The sequence below is a fragment of the Ursus maritimus genome, unplaced genomic scaffold, assembly GCF_017311325.1.
Source record: "Ursus maritimus isolate PB19 unplaced genomic scaffold, ASM1731132v1 scaffold_5, whole genome shotgun sequence".
NCBI classification, from domain to species: domain Eukaryota; kingdom Metazoa; phylum Chordata; class Mammalia; order Carnivora; family Ursidae; genus Ursus; species Ursus maritimus.
This window is the reverse complement of record NW_024426663.1, coordinates 31,861,156-31,873,482: the sequence shown is the minus strand read 5'-3', so window position 1 is coordinate 31,873,482 and position 12,327 is coordinate 31,861,156. Positions and strand designations below refer to the sequence as shown.

The 12,327-nt window shown below is 36.1% G+C and overlaps 1 protein-coding gene across 2 annotated transcripts in view; it reads right to left on the bottom strand.

The window, feature by feature from the left end:
* FAM169A (family with sequence similarity 169 member A) overlaps positions 1-10,879 on the bottom strand; it is a 39,379-nt gene extending 28,500 nt beyond the window's left edge. Inside the window, exons 1-4 of one of the 2 annotated variants that reach the window (XM_008691660.1) lie at positions 10,748-10,879; positions 9,588-9,687; positions 9,205-9,290; positions 6,916-7,087 (exon numbers count right to left, since the gene is read on the bottom strand). In XM_008691660.1, the coding sequence (XP_008689882.1) occupies positions 6,916-7,087; positions 9,205-9,290; positions 9,588-9,687; positions 10,748-10,879 (490 nt within the window). The remainder of the gene's footprint in view (positions 1-6,915; positions 7,088-9,204; positions 9,291-9,587; positions 9,688-10,747) is intronic. The other variant, XM_040622184.1, reaches the window with a different exon arrangement.
* Between the last annotated feature and the right edge of the window lie 1,448 nt (positions 10,880-12,327).

Sequence of the window (12,327 nt, the reverse complement as noted above, 5' to 3'; positions counted from 1 at the left end):
CTCCTTCCCTTTGGACATATAGACATTAGAGTCAGGACACTCTGTCCACCCAAAAATCTCCCTCAAATCTGTTTCCTACTCTATCCCTATTGCCACATTTCTACTGTTGGTCCTTCTTTCACCTGGACTACTAAAATAGCTCCCAATTAACTGACTTTCCTGATTTCAGAATACAATTTCCTACCCAATCACCAAGTCCTACAAAAATTATCTCACTGGGGCACCTGGGTGGCTCAGTAGGTTAAGCATCTGCCTTTCGCTCAAGTCATGATCTCAGTGTCCTGGGACTGAGCCGCACAGTGGGCTCCCTGCTTAGTTGGGAGCCTACTTCTCCCTCTCCCTCTGCCACTCCCCCTGCTCACCCCTGCTCGTGCTCTCTCTCAAATAAATAAAATGTTTAAAAAAATTATCTCACTAAAATATTTAATCATGTTACCTCTACATAAAATTCACTGATAGCTTCTCTGCCAGTAAAATTCCCAACTTCCTTATGGCATTTAAGACCCTTCACAAGAGGACCTTCCATCTTCACCTCTTCCCACTCTACTCTCCCTATCCTTTAGTCCCACCAGCTTATCCAGGGTGGCATCCTAAATACACCTTGAACTTTCATGACTCTGCCTTCTTTCATATATTTATATTACATTTATATGTTTACTAAGATTGTTCTTTCCCTTCCCCCCTTCTCTGCCTACTGACATTCTCCTTACTTCAAAGCCACTTTTAAATAACACTTTCTCAGTGACACCTTCCTCTAGGCAAAACTTCCTGCTCCATTTTTCAAAGACTACTGTTGTTGATACCTCAAGTACAAACTTATCAAACTGAATTATGAGTAGTTATTTAATGACTATAGTTTTCTGTTTCATCCACTAAATTTTTGGTGCTTTGAAGGTGCAGGAACCCAGGACCAGCCATTCTTGTGCCTACACTGACAATGCAATCAGCCCTACCTTCCCAGTAGAGAAGCTAATTGGAAAGCATGTAGCCCTTTAGGTGGCTAGAAATTCACCTGAAAACAAAGTAGCCACTTCATTTCCCAATGACACATTTCAGGTAGCCACACAGTAGTTGGGACTTCCCCATGTCTTTGCTCATTCCTTTAAAAAGGATTATACCTAGACAGACTCAAGGCCCCACAATATAACCTCACTCTTCCAACACAAACTTCTATGTTTTGCCATTAGCAATACTACTAATCTTTATCGTTTCATATCAGTTCTGATATTCCTTTAAAAAAATCTTAGAAGGGCTAGAGAGCTGAATTTCAGTGAACAGGAGGTGAGTGATTTGCCCCCAAAAAGGAGGGAAGACCACAGAAACAGTTCTCAGTTAAAAAGTCTAAAAAATCATAAGGAAAGCTGACTAGCAAATGATGAGAGAGGGAAAAACACTTCCATTATGAATTACTTCAAATGAGAACTACTATAACCAAAAACATGTCCCTTAGTAGTCATCGTAAATCCCTCTGGTAGTGACTCAACAAAATAATTTACAGTACTTGTTGACTAGATTGTGCTACCTTCATATGGTTCTTTGATTGTGATTTCCCAAAATATGGGTCTTCGAAATGGATCAAGATGGTTCACAGTTGAAGCCAAATAATAATGGACCTTTCCAAAACAGCAGCTAATGACATCGTCCTCATTTTGTTTTTTCTCTCAGCTCATCTACCTTAAATGTGATATCTGATTTACACAAATTTACATCTTCTCTAGTTCTTGACATAGGGCAAAGAGTTACAAAATTTCCACTGAATTAACAAAGGGCTTTCTTGCTTTTCACAGGTACATAAGATATTTCTCATTAGCAATTTTGTAGTCAGAACAGCCCTTTTACCATCACAGATCCTGTGAGGACTTAAAAAATTCAGCTCGTTTTGTGGTCGACACTGATTAGATTCTGGATATAGTTCCACTTTTTAAAATGTTCACTTTTTGTTTTTAATCAAAGTTTCAAAGTTTAATGTGTACACTGGTTAGAGCACAACAGTCCTGTTAGATTGAAAAGAAAAAAAGCAGTCCTGTGACTGCCTCCATGATCCACACACACTTTCTGCTCCCCAGAAACCACTACTTTGAAATTATTTAGCTAATCTTTCTGGTATTTACTTCCACATCTCTAAATAACTTCCTGCTTTTCTTGATTTTTTCCATCTTAGGCATCAGCAATGCCCTTCCCAGTATGGAAGATGAGAATTTAGCTCTTACATACATTTATCCACCCCAGTCCCAATTCCACAGAACCACACTTCCTCAGTGTCGTAAGGGCACTGTTTCACTTCTGTGCAGTTTTGATGTGGAGGAATCTAATTATTCTGATACTTGATCTCTTATATAAATGCTTCTCTCATTCTCTAGAGACTTACAAAATCTTTTCTGTATCCCAAATTTCTGAAATCTCTTAATATTCTGTCTCAGTATGAGTCTATTTTAATTCATCGTGATGGATGCTCAATGAGTCCTTTTAATGGGGAAATGCATGTTCTACAGTTCTGAGAAATTTTCTTGAATTATTTCTTTGGTAACTTCTTCCCCTCCAGTTTCTCTGTTCTCTCCTGAAACATCTATTATTCAGACCATTCCTGTAATTTTCTTACCTATTTTCCATCATTTGCGGTTTTTGTTGCTGTTGCTCTCCTTTCTGATCCACTTCCTTATCTTTCGTACACTGAATTTTGAATTTCCAAGAGCTCTACAGACATTCTTTTAATATATCTCGTCCTCATTTCATCAGTGTAAGGACTACTCTTACCTTCCAAATACATTAAGAGTTGTTTTGTTTTTCATTGTCTCTTCCAAATTGCTTTTTAATTCTCTTTTGTTCTGATCTCCATGTTTCATATCAGTGGTTTCCCCTATTTGTTCATAGTTATGAATGAGGCATTAAAAAGCTGATTAGGTGTTCTGTGTGCATGGTGGTGATTGCTGACAATGAACTTCACAGAAGGATGATCTGACTGGGACATTTCCTCGATGAGCCACTTATATTGGTATTTATGGAATTTTATTCTCTTGGCCAATTCAAATTCCTCAAAGGAAACATTTTTGCTCATGTTGTAACCTTTAAATAATTTTGAAATTCATGTATTCATACATCTTTGGTAACATCTAAAGTTTTCATCTTAAGTTTCAATAACTGTAAGGATGGAATTTCTAGCATATTATCGATATTTACTTTTGAGAAACTATTATACAAATTTCACACTCATAGAAAAGTTGCAAAAAATATACAGAGTCCCATATACCCTTCATCCAGCTTCCCTAATGTTAGCATCTTACACAACCAAAGTACTATTATCAAATCCAGGAAGCGAATATTGACGAAATACTACTGACTATAGAGACCTTATTCAAAATTCACCAGTTTTGCCACTAACACCTTTTTTTCTGTTTCAGAATCCAATCCAGGATTCTATACTCGATTTAGTTTAATATCTCTTTGGTTACTCCACCTTTGTCTTTCATGAATTTAACACTTTTAGAAATTACTGATCAGCTATTTTGTAGATAACCTTCTGTTTGGCTTTGTCTAACATCCTCTCATTATAAAATTAAGGTTATGGGTTTTGGGAAAAAATACCAGAAATGATGTTATGCCCTTCTCAGTACATCATATATCAGGAGTCCATGATACTGATGGGTCTTATTCCTGGTGATACTAACCATGATCTACTAGTTAACATGGTGTCTGCCATGACGCTCTATGTAAATTTACTATTTTTCCCTTTTCAATTAACAAACAATATTAAAGATAAACAAAATTATTTTATCACTCTTCTAAATGTATCAGATGAACCCTAAAAGCTGTTATTAATTTGGTAAACCTCATCATCCACTGAATAAACTACTCCTTTACTATTGAACTAACCTATCCTTAACACTCAAAAGTTTTATAATGTTCCTTTTTCTTGAACTTCTATTTCTATTGTATTTATTCTACAGAATGTTACCCTAATGTAATATATTTTTATACTTGGATTACATATTTATTATCCAACTGTTCTTTACTGTAAAAATATACCTGTACATAAATATAAATTTTTAAAATTTCTTGTGACCATGAGATTCTAATTATCAATCCAAAAGAAATTTTGAGTTATCATTATCATTAGTATTACTATATGATGGATCAAAACACAAGTGTATTATACATTTGGAAAACTCATTATTAGGCAAAAAATAAAATTTTATTGAAAATACATCCATGAAATAAATGGAGCTTACCTATTTTTTTGTGTGGTTTATGAATCCATGAATGAATATTACTTAATACCAGAAGGAGACAAGGTTCAGCACTAATCCTACTCCTATTTTTTTTATAGATAAAAGTGCTTAATAACCATAGAAAGGACCAGAAAACCTTTTGTTATAAAGACATTATTCAATTCTGTGAGCTCCCTTAGAGTTATATGCCAGATTTCACACAACAATCTACTGCAAAGAACTATTTTTAATAATCTGACATCTACCTAACCCAAAAAACATACAAACATGCTCTAAGTCCACCACAGTGATCTACTTCAGGCTAAAAAGAACTTATGTAGTTTATTAAATTTCACTGTAGTGTAATAGGATTGGACTTTTATAAACAGTCTCCTTTCATATACCAAAACTATTTTCACATCCCAATAAACATCCCAATATAATGATTTGCTATTTAATTTAAAAATCATTAAATAGTTAAGTGACACCATAAGGCTGTCATTCAACTACAAATTTAAGAAGGATTTAATCTTTTTGCTACTGGTACACTTTTTTTCCCCGATACATATATACTTCTACCACAAAATGTTTTAGTATTTGGACAGTTTTTTCAAAATATTGTACATTTGGGTTTCCTTTAATGCTTCCAGACTGAATTAAATGATTATTAATTCAAAGGCTAGTATAAGCACACCTAATTCCACTGTTACCTGGTAGATGACAGCCAGAGCTTAAAGTGGGGAAAAAACTATAATAAATAGTAAGGAGGTAATGCAATTAGTAAAGAAGTATGGAAGGTGCTAAAAGTGGTAGACAAGTAGCCCTTGAAAGCTCAAGGATAAAAAATGTTGTTAACTATCACAACAAGCAACAAGAGAAGGAGCCCCAAAAGTACATGAAAGAGAAGCACACTCTTGGAATCAAGTACTGATTAGAACTACTGAAAGAGGAATGTTATGCCCTTTAACTGTGTGCCTTCAAGCTCTAAATAAGTATAGACTACTACATGCCCCAAATGTCTATGAGCTAGTTTCAGGTAAGAACTCCCCTGGAGGGGCGGGTGGCTCAGTCATTAAGCATCTGCCTTCAGCTCAGGGCGTGATCCCGGCGTTCTGGGATCGAGCCCCACATCAGGCTCCTCAGCTGGGAGCCTGCTTCTTCCTCTCCCACTCCCCCTGCTTGTGTTCCCTCGCTCGCTGGCTGTCTCTATCTCTGTCAAATGAATAAATAAAATCTTTAAAAAAAAAAACTCCCCTGGAGCCAGTATGAGAAGGAAAAAAAAATCCTCCAATTGCCATAGGAATTACCTTGTATAAAATAAAGCATAAAGCAATTAAAACATACCTCAACCCCAAAGTTATTAAAACATTAAAAAAAAACTAATGCTATGCTTCCATTTAACCAACATTATTATTCTGCCCCTGTATAATACCTTTCTTAAGTTACATAAATTATTGGTTCTATTTCAAATTTATACAGAATAAAACAGCATATTGAAGGAGAACCAAAGTATTTACTGAAACAGCAAACCAGCTGTTTCACCTGGGTGGCTCGGTTGGTTGAGAATCTGGCTCTTGATTTCGGCTGAGGTCATGATCTCAGGGTCGTGAGATCGAGCCCCAAGTCGGACTCTGTATTCATTGGGGAGTCTGCTTGAGATTCTCTCTCTCTCCCTCTTTCCCTCCCCTGATGTGTGCACGCTCTCTCCCTCTACACTAAATAAATATTTTAAAAAATAAAACAGCAAACCAATTTAAACTATATAGATCATAGTTTTTTATTCTTGAGAAAAAGTGACCTTCTCTTCACTGACTACATGCACTAACTCTTAAGTGTGTACTAATTATGTGATTAAGGGATCAGTCACAACTGTTCTGCAAACCAACAGTGAATTTGGTGTGATCTTTAAACTTGATCTGACCAAAAGGGCTAAATTTGGAAGGTGTGAAATGTGAGAAAGCCTGAAAATAATTTGAGTGTTCTCTATGAAAGGTCTTTTGGTCAAGGTACAGAAAAGGCCAACTTTGTTACATGGTGGTTATAAGGTATAGGGTGTATGTGCATACATGGATCAAGCAGGTTAGATCTTTCTGGCTCCAGTACCTCTAAGGAGTCGAAATGACAGGAAAATAGGTCAAGCAGGATGAAGCTCCACCCATGTTTTAGGAATAGGGTATAGTTGGGTCTTAGGATCAAAAATCCAAACTTCAGAAGATTAACAATTTCAAAGCTATCCGAATTCTCTAAATATGTTTTGTTTTTCATGGTATTCGGCAAAGCTGCCTTTAATAAATCAGGCTGAATCAGCTGTGTGAGGCAGAGGCTATGCATTTGGTCCACAGGTAGATAGCAGTTTTAAAAGGAGCCCATAATAGTGATAGCAGCAGGAATCAAACACCTGCTTTAAATAAAGGGAAGGACGTGGAAGAGAGTCAAGACAGCCAAATAAGAGGCTCAACGTGCAACTCTCCTTGCACATACGTGGAGAAATCTAACCCTCTGTCAAACGTTTATTTTTGTTTTGCTTTTCAAGACTTTCCTAACACTTCTCATTCACACAGAAAGGTAGAGTCAAAGTACTCCCAAGAAATACTAGGTGAAATCCCCTCAATTTAAACTCTAAAGAGTCATTTAAAAGGATATTGATATAGTTGGGGTCTAAAAAGGAGGTTTCCATTAGATACAGTTTAAGTAACTTTTAAAGACTCACCTGTAGGCTTAACTGAATAAAACCCAATGGCTTCTCCTTTCTTCCACAGAATCTTAGCATAATCAGTACTGCTATGACACAGGAATGGTATCTCATTTCTCTCCATTTCCTGTTTTCTATAAATAATTCGATTCAGAACATACAGAACCACTCTCTCCCCAAGAGTTCTCACCTGGAAAGAGAGTCAGACACCAGGCACAACAGTTATGATATGCACCCATTCAGAGATGCTAGCTACCTTGCTCCCTGCTTCCACCCCTCACACTAGCATTCAAAGCACTTTGAATACATTCGCAGTGATTTCTTAAACCTTTCATCACACAGATGAGACCCATCATTCATACCAGTAAGAATCCATTTCTACAAACACGTATTATGCATGGAATACTGCCTCTCAGCAAAATTCTGAAACAGGTAAAACAAGTTTCTAATGTACCAATCCCCAACATCTCTTCCTTAGTGTTCAAGTGTTTTCTTTTTTCTTCCAGTTGCCCAGATCCAGGGTCTCCCCACCTAATTGCTGCCCCACCACCTCTACTGCTTCAACTCTTTTTCACCCCATTTTAGCCTCAATAGTAAATTAAAAAAGGAAAAAAGAATAGAGAAAAAAAGGTTCATGTTATTCTTTATGACTTTAAGAACAATTATCTTATTTGATGAGCAAGGCCATAATTATACTCTTGGGAAAGGAATCTGTCTCACCTTTCCAGGTAAAATGTTCATTTAACAGTCATGTCTTGGTTGTTTAACTATAAGGAATAGCCACCACGCCCCACACACATACCCACAGACCCTTCTGCCAGATCAGATGAGTGATAACAGTGGCACAGACAAATCTGATCAAAAACAAACTTGGGGCAATCACAGAATGGAAGCAGAACCTCACTTCCTACATGCAAGGCCACAGGGACCTCCTCACCAACTTTCTGACATCACACAATGGGGTTTTCCCCTCACAGACATCTTTCACCACTAAAAACAAGAGTTCTATCCATAAAGTCTATTTCTCCTCAAGCCTCCTTAAAGCACAAGAGTGCCCTCTAATTAGGTGAGTGAAGAAAAAAAGCATTAACTATACACACACTACTCTCACAAAAAAAAAAAAAATAAAAAAAAAGCCTTAAACATACTACACACTAGGGGATGTCAGATACCAAACAACGCAGGAAATGATAAAGCTCACTAGCTTTTAAGGCAACCCATTCCTTCCCTGAACAGCTCTGACCAGTATAAAATTCTTCTTCATACTGAGCTGACCACAGCCAAAGACCAGACTCTGATACCCTGGAGCCACACAGCCTAAATATATCTGAAGAAAGCCATGACATTCCCCTAAATTTCATACCACAGGAACAAGGGATCAAGCGAAGGAAAAGACTGAGCTAATGCAATTCTGGGTACTCTGGCCATTCTAGTCCTCTCCCTTCAAAGTGCTCCAGATCCTTAACATCTCTCCATTGGGGGAGAGGTGGGACTTGCAGATATTACAGAACTAAGCATTGAAGATGTTGCTTAAGACAGTGGGGCTTTGCTATATAAGCTTAAGGGTTTTTATTAGCTTTTTTGCTTATCTTAGTTTTACTTCTAATTACCTAAAGCCAATTGTTTTTGTACGTGTTGTTTTAGCTTGTTCTTCACGGTGTACCTGTGCAGTTAAGTGTTTTGAACCCATGGGTACTACTTTTCATCATGTTAGACCCTGCTCTTTGTTTCTTACTTCTGCCTTTCAGACTGGTTCTCCCATTCAGCACTGTGGCAGGAAGAACTGATCAGCATGCCATCTGTGTCTTCCTCTAAGTAAACGGTAAAATGATGACTGGGACAGAAAAAAGGACAAAGTTTGGCAGTATGCTCCCAAGGATCTCCATTCTAGTCCACTGATTAGAACATTTGAATAGACCACCTGAAATGGCCCTACCGATAGGCAAGTTTCCTGGTCAGTCTCTCCTAGAGACAGAGAACCGAGGCAAACACCCAGAACTAGCTTTCTCTCTACCCTGTAAGAAAGTCAGAAGCTAATATAGACACAGGTCACTACAATTCAAGTAACCCATAGGTATTCACTCTTCTTCACCTAATTCTCAGATAATTTTAGAACCACGTAATATTGAGGAAGCCCAACCAGACTACCAGTTTCATCATAACAATTAAGCTCTAAGGGTTTAAATGCAACCTGGTTATACTAAAATGGAGACGTGCTCAATAATCTCAACAATTATCAATGTTTATGCGAAACATATTGTGAAATGATCTCAGAAGAAACACTTTTAAATTATAGCGTCTTGTTACCTGCTTAAGCCCTTCTCTAGAAGGGACAGATGTTTTCACAATATCATCAATAGCCCACCACTGATCAGCAAGGTAAAGTGCTACAGCTAAAACAGAATAAACGATTATTAACATTTAAGCCTTACAGTATGCAATATTACTATTTGAAAAAGTTTATACAGGTAATCTTAAATATACCCACACCTTATACTATAATGTGGCCCCATTTATACCATTTTTATTTTATTTCACTCATTGAACATTTAATTACAAGCAAGGGAAAATTATTTTCCGAAATTTAGTTTGAAACAATTTTTAAAATTCCTTCATGTAGCTACTTTTTAAAAATTCTAAATGTTTGGAGAAAAATTACTCAATTTATAAAGATTAAGCAAAAAAGAGACCTGTGAGTGAGTCCTCAGGAGCAAAAAGAGCAAGAATTTTCTCGGTCTGATCACCACCATAAAGAGGTACAAAGCCTACATTTGACAGGCTAATAGGAATCTGAAATGATAAGTGATTAAAGATTAGTGAAGTCTGTTAAGAAAATACAGGGCAAAACACAATGCTTCTACCAAAATACTAAACTTCCTCTACATTAATGCTAATTATATAACTTAATTTCATAGAAGATATTTCTAGTCTCAAAAAAGTAAATCAGACTTCCCTTTTGCAGCAATTTTACTTTCTTGGGGAAAAAAATTAAAGTTTATTTCAATAAATATTACTACTGTGCTCTAGCCACACATCTGAATAAAAACAAGGCATGATATGGTACATAAACTCATTAAAAAACAACTATAGTTTATCATCTGTTATTTAGACAACTTCAGGAGGGAAAATTCCATTTTATAGTAAAAGACATAAGACAGGTACATTCGTTTTTCCACTGAGATACATATGATACTTTAAGATTTTTCCACCTTCATTAATCTGACCATAATTCCCCACTTACAGATATCATAACTCAGATAATTATAAATATTGGTGTGTTAGAAGAATAAATTATAAAATCCTGGTGCTTTAGAAGAAGAGAGTTTCAAGAAGCCTTTAAACATCATTTGCTAGAAGAAAACTCTAAGGCCTAGAGAGGCTAGAGAACTGGCCTACTACCTAGTTCACAGTGGAATGCTAACGATCTTTCCATCACAATATATCACACTTACTAATTAGGAAGTTTGACAGAAAGGGAAGATTTGTGACACAAAAATGTGTATTTAGTGTTTTGCTGATTTTTTATTAAAAAATTTCTAAAATCACAAATTCCTAATCTCAAGTAAATTTAATTTAGTTAGCTCAAATACAGTAACCCATCTTAGCAAAGCAACTTATATCTCATTTTAAAGGCAAAATACAAATACTAAGCAATGACCTATAGTGTCTTTTTAAAACCTGACCATGCTGCTGTACTAACCAGTCGATATTTATCCATTTCAGTGAACAGTCTTCTGATGCAAATTTCAAAAGTGATTAACATTTTTAAATGATAAAAAATAAGAAGATACTGATTTCATGTGTAAACCCAACTGAAAAGGTTGACAAAAATCACCTTCCCACACCTTACCGTAATATTGAGAAGAGAAAAACGTTCAGGGTTTTCAGGATCCCCACACCTTAGATCTGACATATAATCTTCAGCAGAATTTTCCAATTCCTCATGACTGCAATTATCCAGCATATCCACGGGGAATGCCATCCTCTACAACACAATACGGGGCAAATGTTTCAGCATATGAAATGGTATCTTCCTTTACTCAGAGAAAAAACTTTTTAACATTGCACTTTAATGAAACTTCACTTTTAGTATGCCAAGACAGACAATTTGAGCCTGCTGATTAAAAATGTACATCAAGAAGAAAACTTTGTGGGGCGCCTGGGTGGCTCAGATGGTTGAGTGTCTCCCTTCGCACTGGTGGTGATCCCAGGGTCCTGAGACTGAGCCCCTCGCTGCGCTCCCTGCTCAGTGAGGAGTCTGCTTCTCCCTCTCCATCTGCCTCTCTCCCTGCTCATGCTCTCTCCTTCTCACTCTGCTTCTCAAATAAATAAATAAATAAATAACATCTTCAAAAATAACAAAACTTTGAAACATTCATTTGTATTAAAAACAAGCAATGAAATAGAAAATAATGGGTAATTCCTTAAATGATAAAAATATACAGGCATAGGATGTACATATTTGCATATAAATACACACAAATATATCCTTCTATACCTTCTATACAACGCATAAGCCACTGTAAAAGGACAGATACATGGGAATTTCCGGTAACAAAAATGTTCTACAACCCTATAATTTTACTTTAAAAATCACTGGATTGTACAGTTACAATAGGTAACTATTATGGTGTGTAAATTACATCTCATATATATATGTGTGTGTTTTTTAAGGCCAGCACCTTAGTGGGGACACACTAAGGACTTTCCCACTATAGCCAAGAAAATAAGCACTCTACTACTATATAAAATTATATAGATATTTGTCAATGCAATTAGACAAGAGAAAGCAATTAGAGGCTTAACAACTCGGGATGGGTGTAAGGGTTACAGGAAGACACTATCTCTACTTCAATTTGCAAATAATATATTTAATTGAAAAATACCAAAGAATCAATGGAAAAATTATTCCAAACATTAAGAAATTGTAGTTGAATAGCAGGATATAAAATTAAACACATACATCAAGCCTTCATATATACAATAACCACCAGAAGAAAGAATGAATAAAAGTAATGAATGGAAAAAATGAGTAAAAACAGAAAGATCCCATTTACAATAGCAAAAATTAAAATAGGCTTAAATTTAACAACAATAAACAACAGGAAACCTATATAAGTCAAAAACATCACTGAAAGAAGCAAAGTGAACAAAGAGGAAGGACAAACCATGTTCCTGGATGGCAGGGAACATGTTCCTGGAAAGGACACTTCAATATCAAAAAGATACCAGTTCTCCCTAAAATAATCTATTAATTTAATGCAATCCCAATGAAAATACCATTAGGGGTTTTTTTTTCCCTGAAGCAAAACAAGTTAATTATAAAGTTAATTTCAAAGAATAAGCAAGAATAGCTAGAAAAATCCTCAAAGGGCAGAGCAATGACTGGAGAAAGGTATGAGCCCTGTCAGATACTAAAACATATTCTAA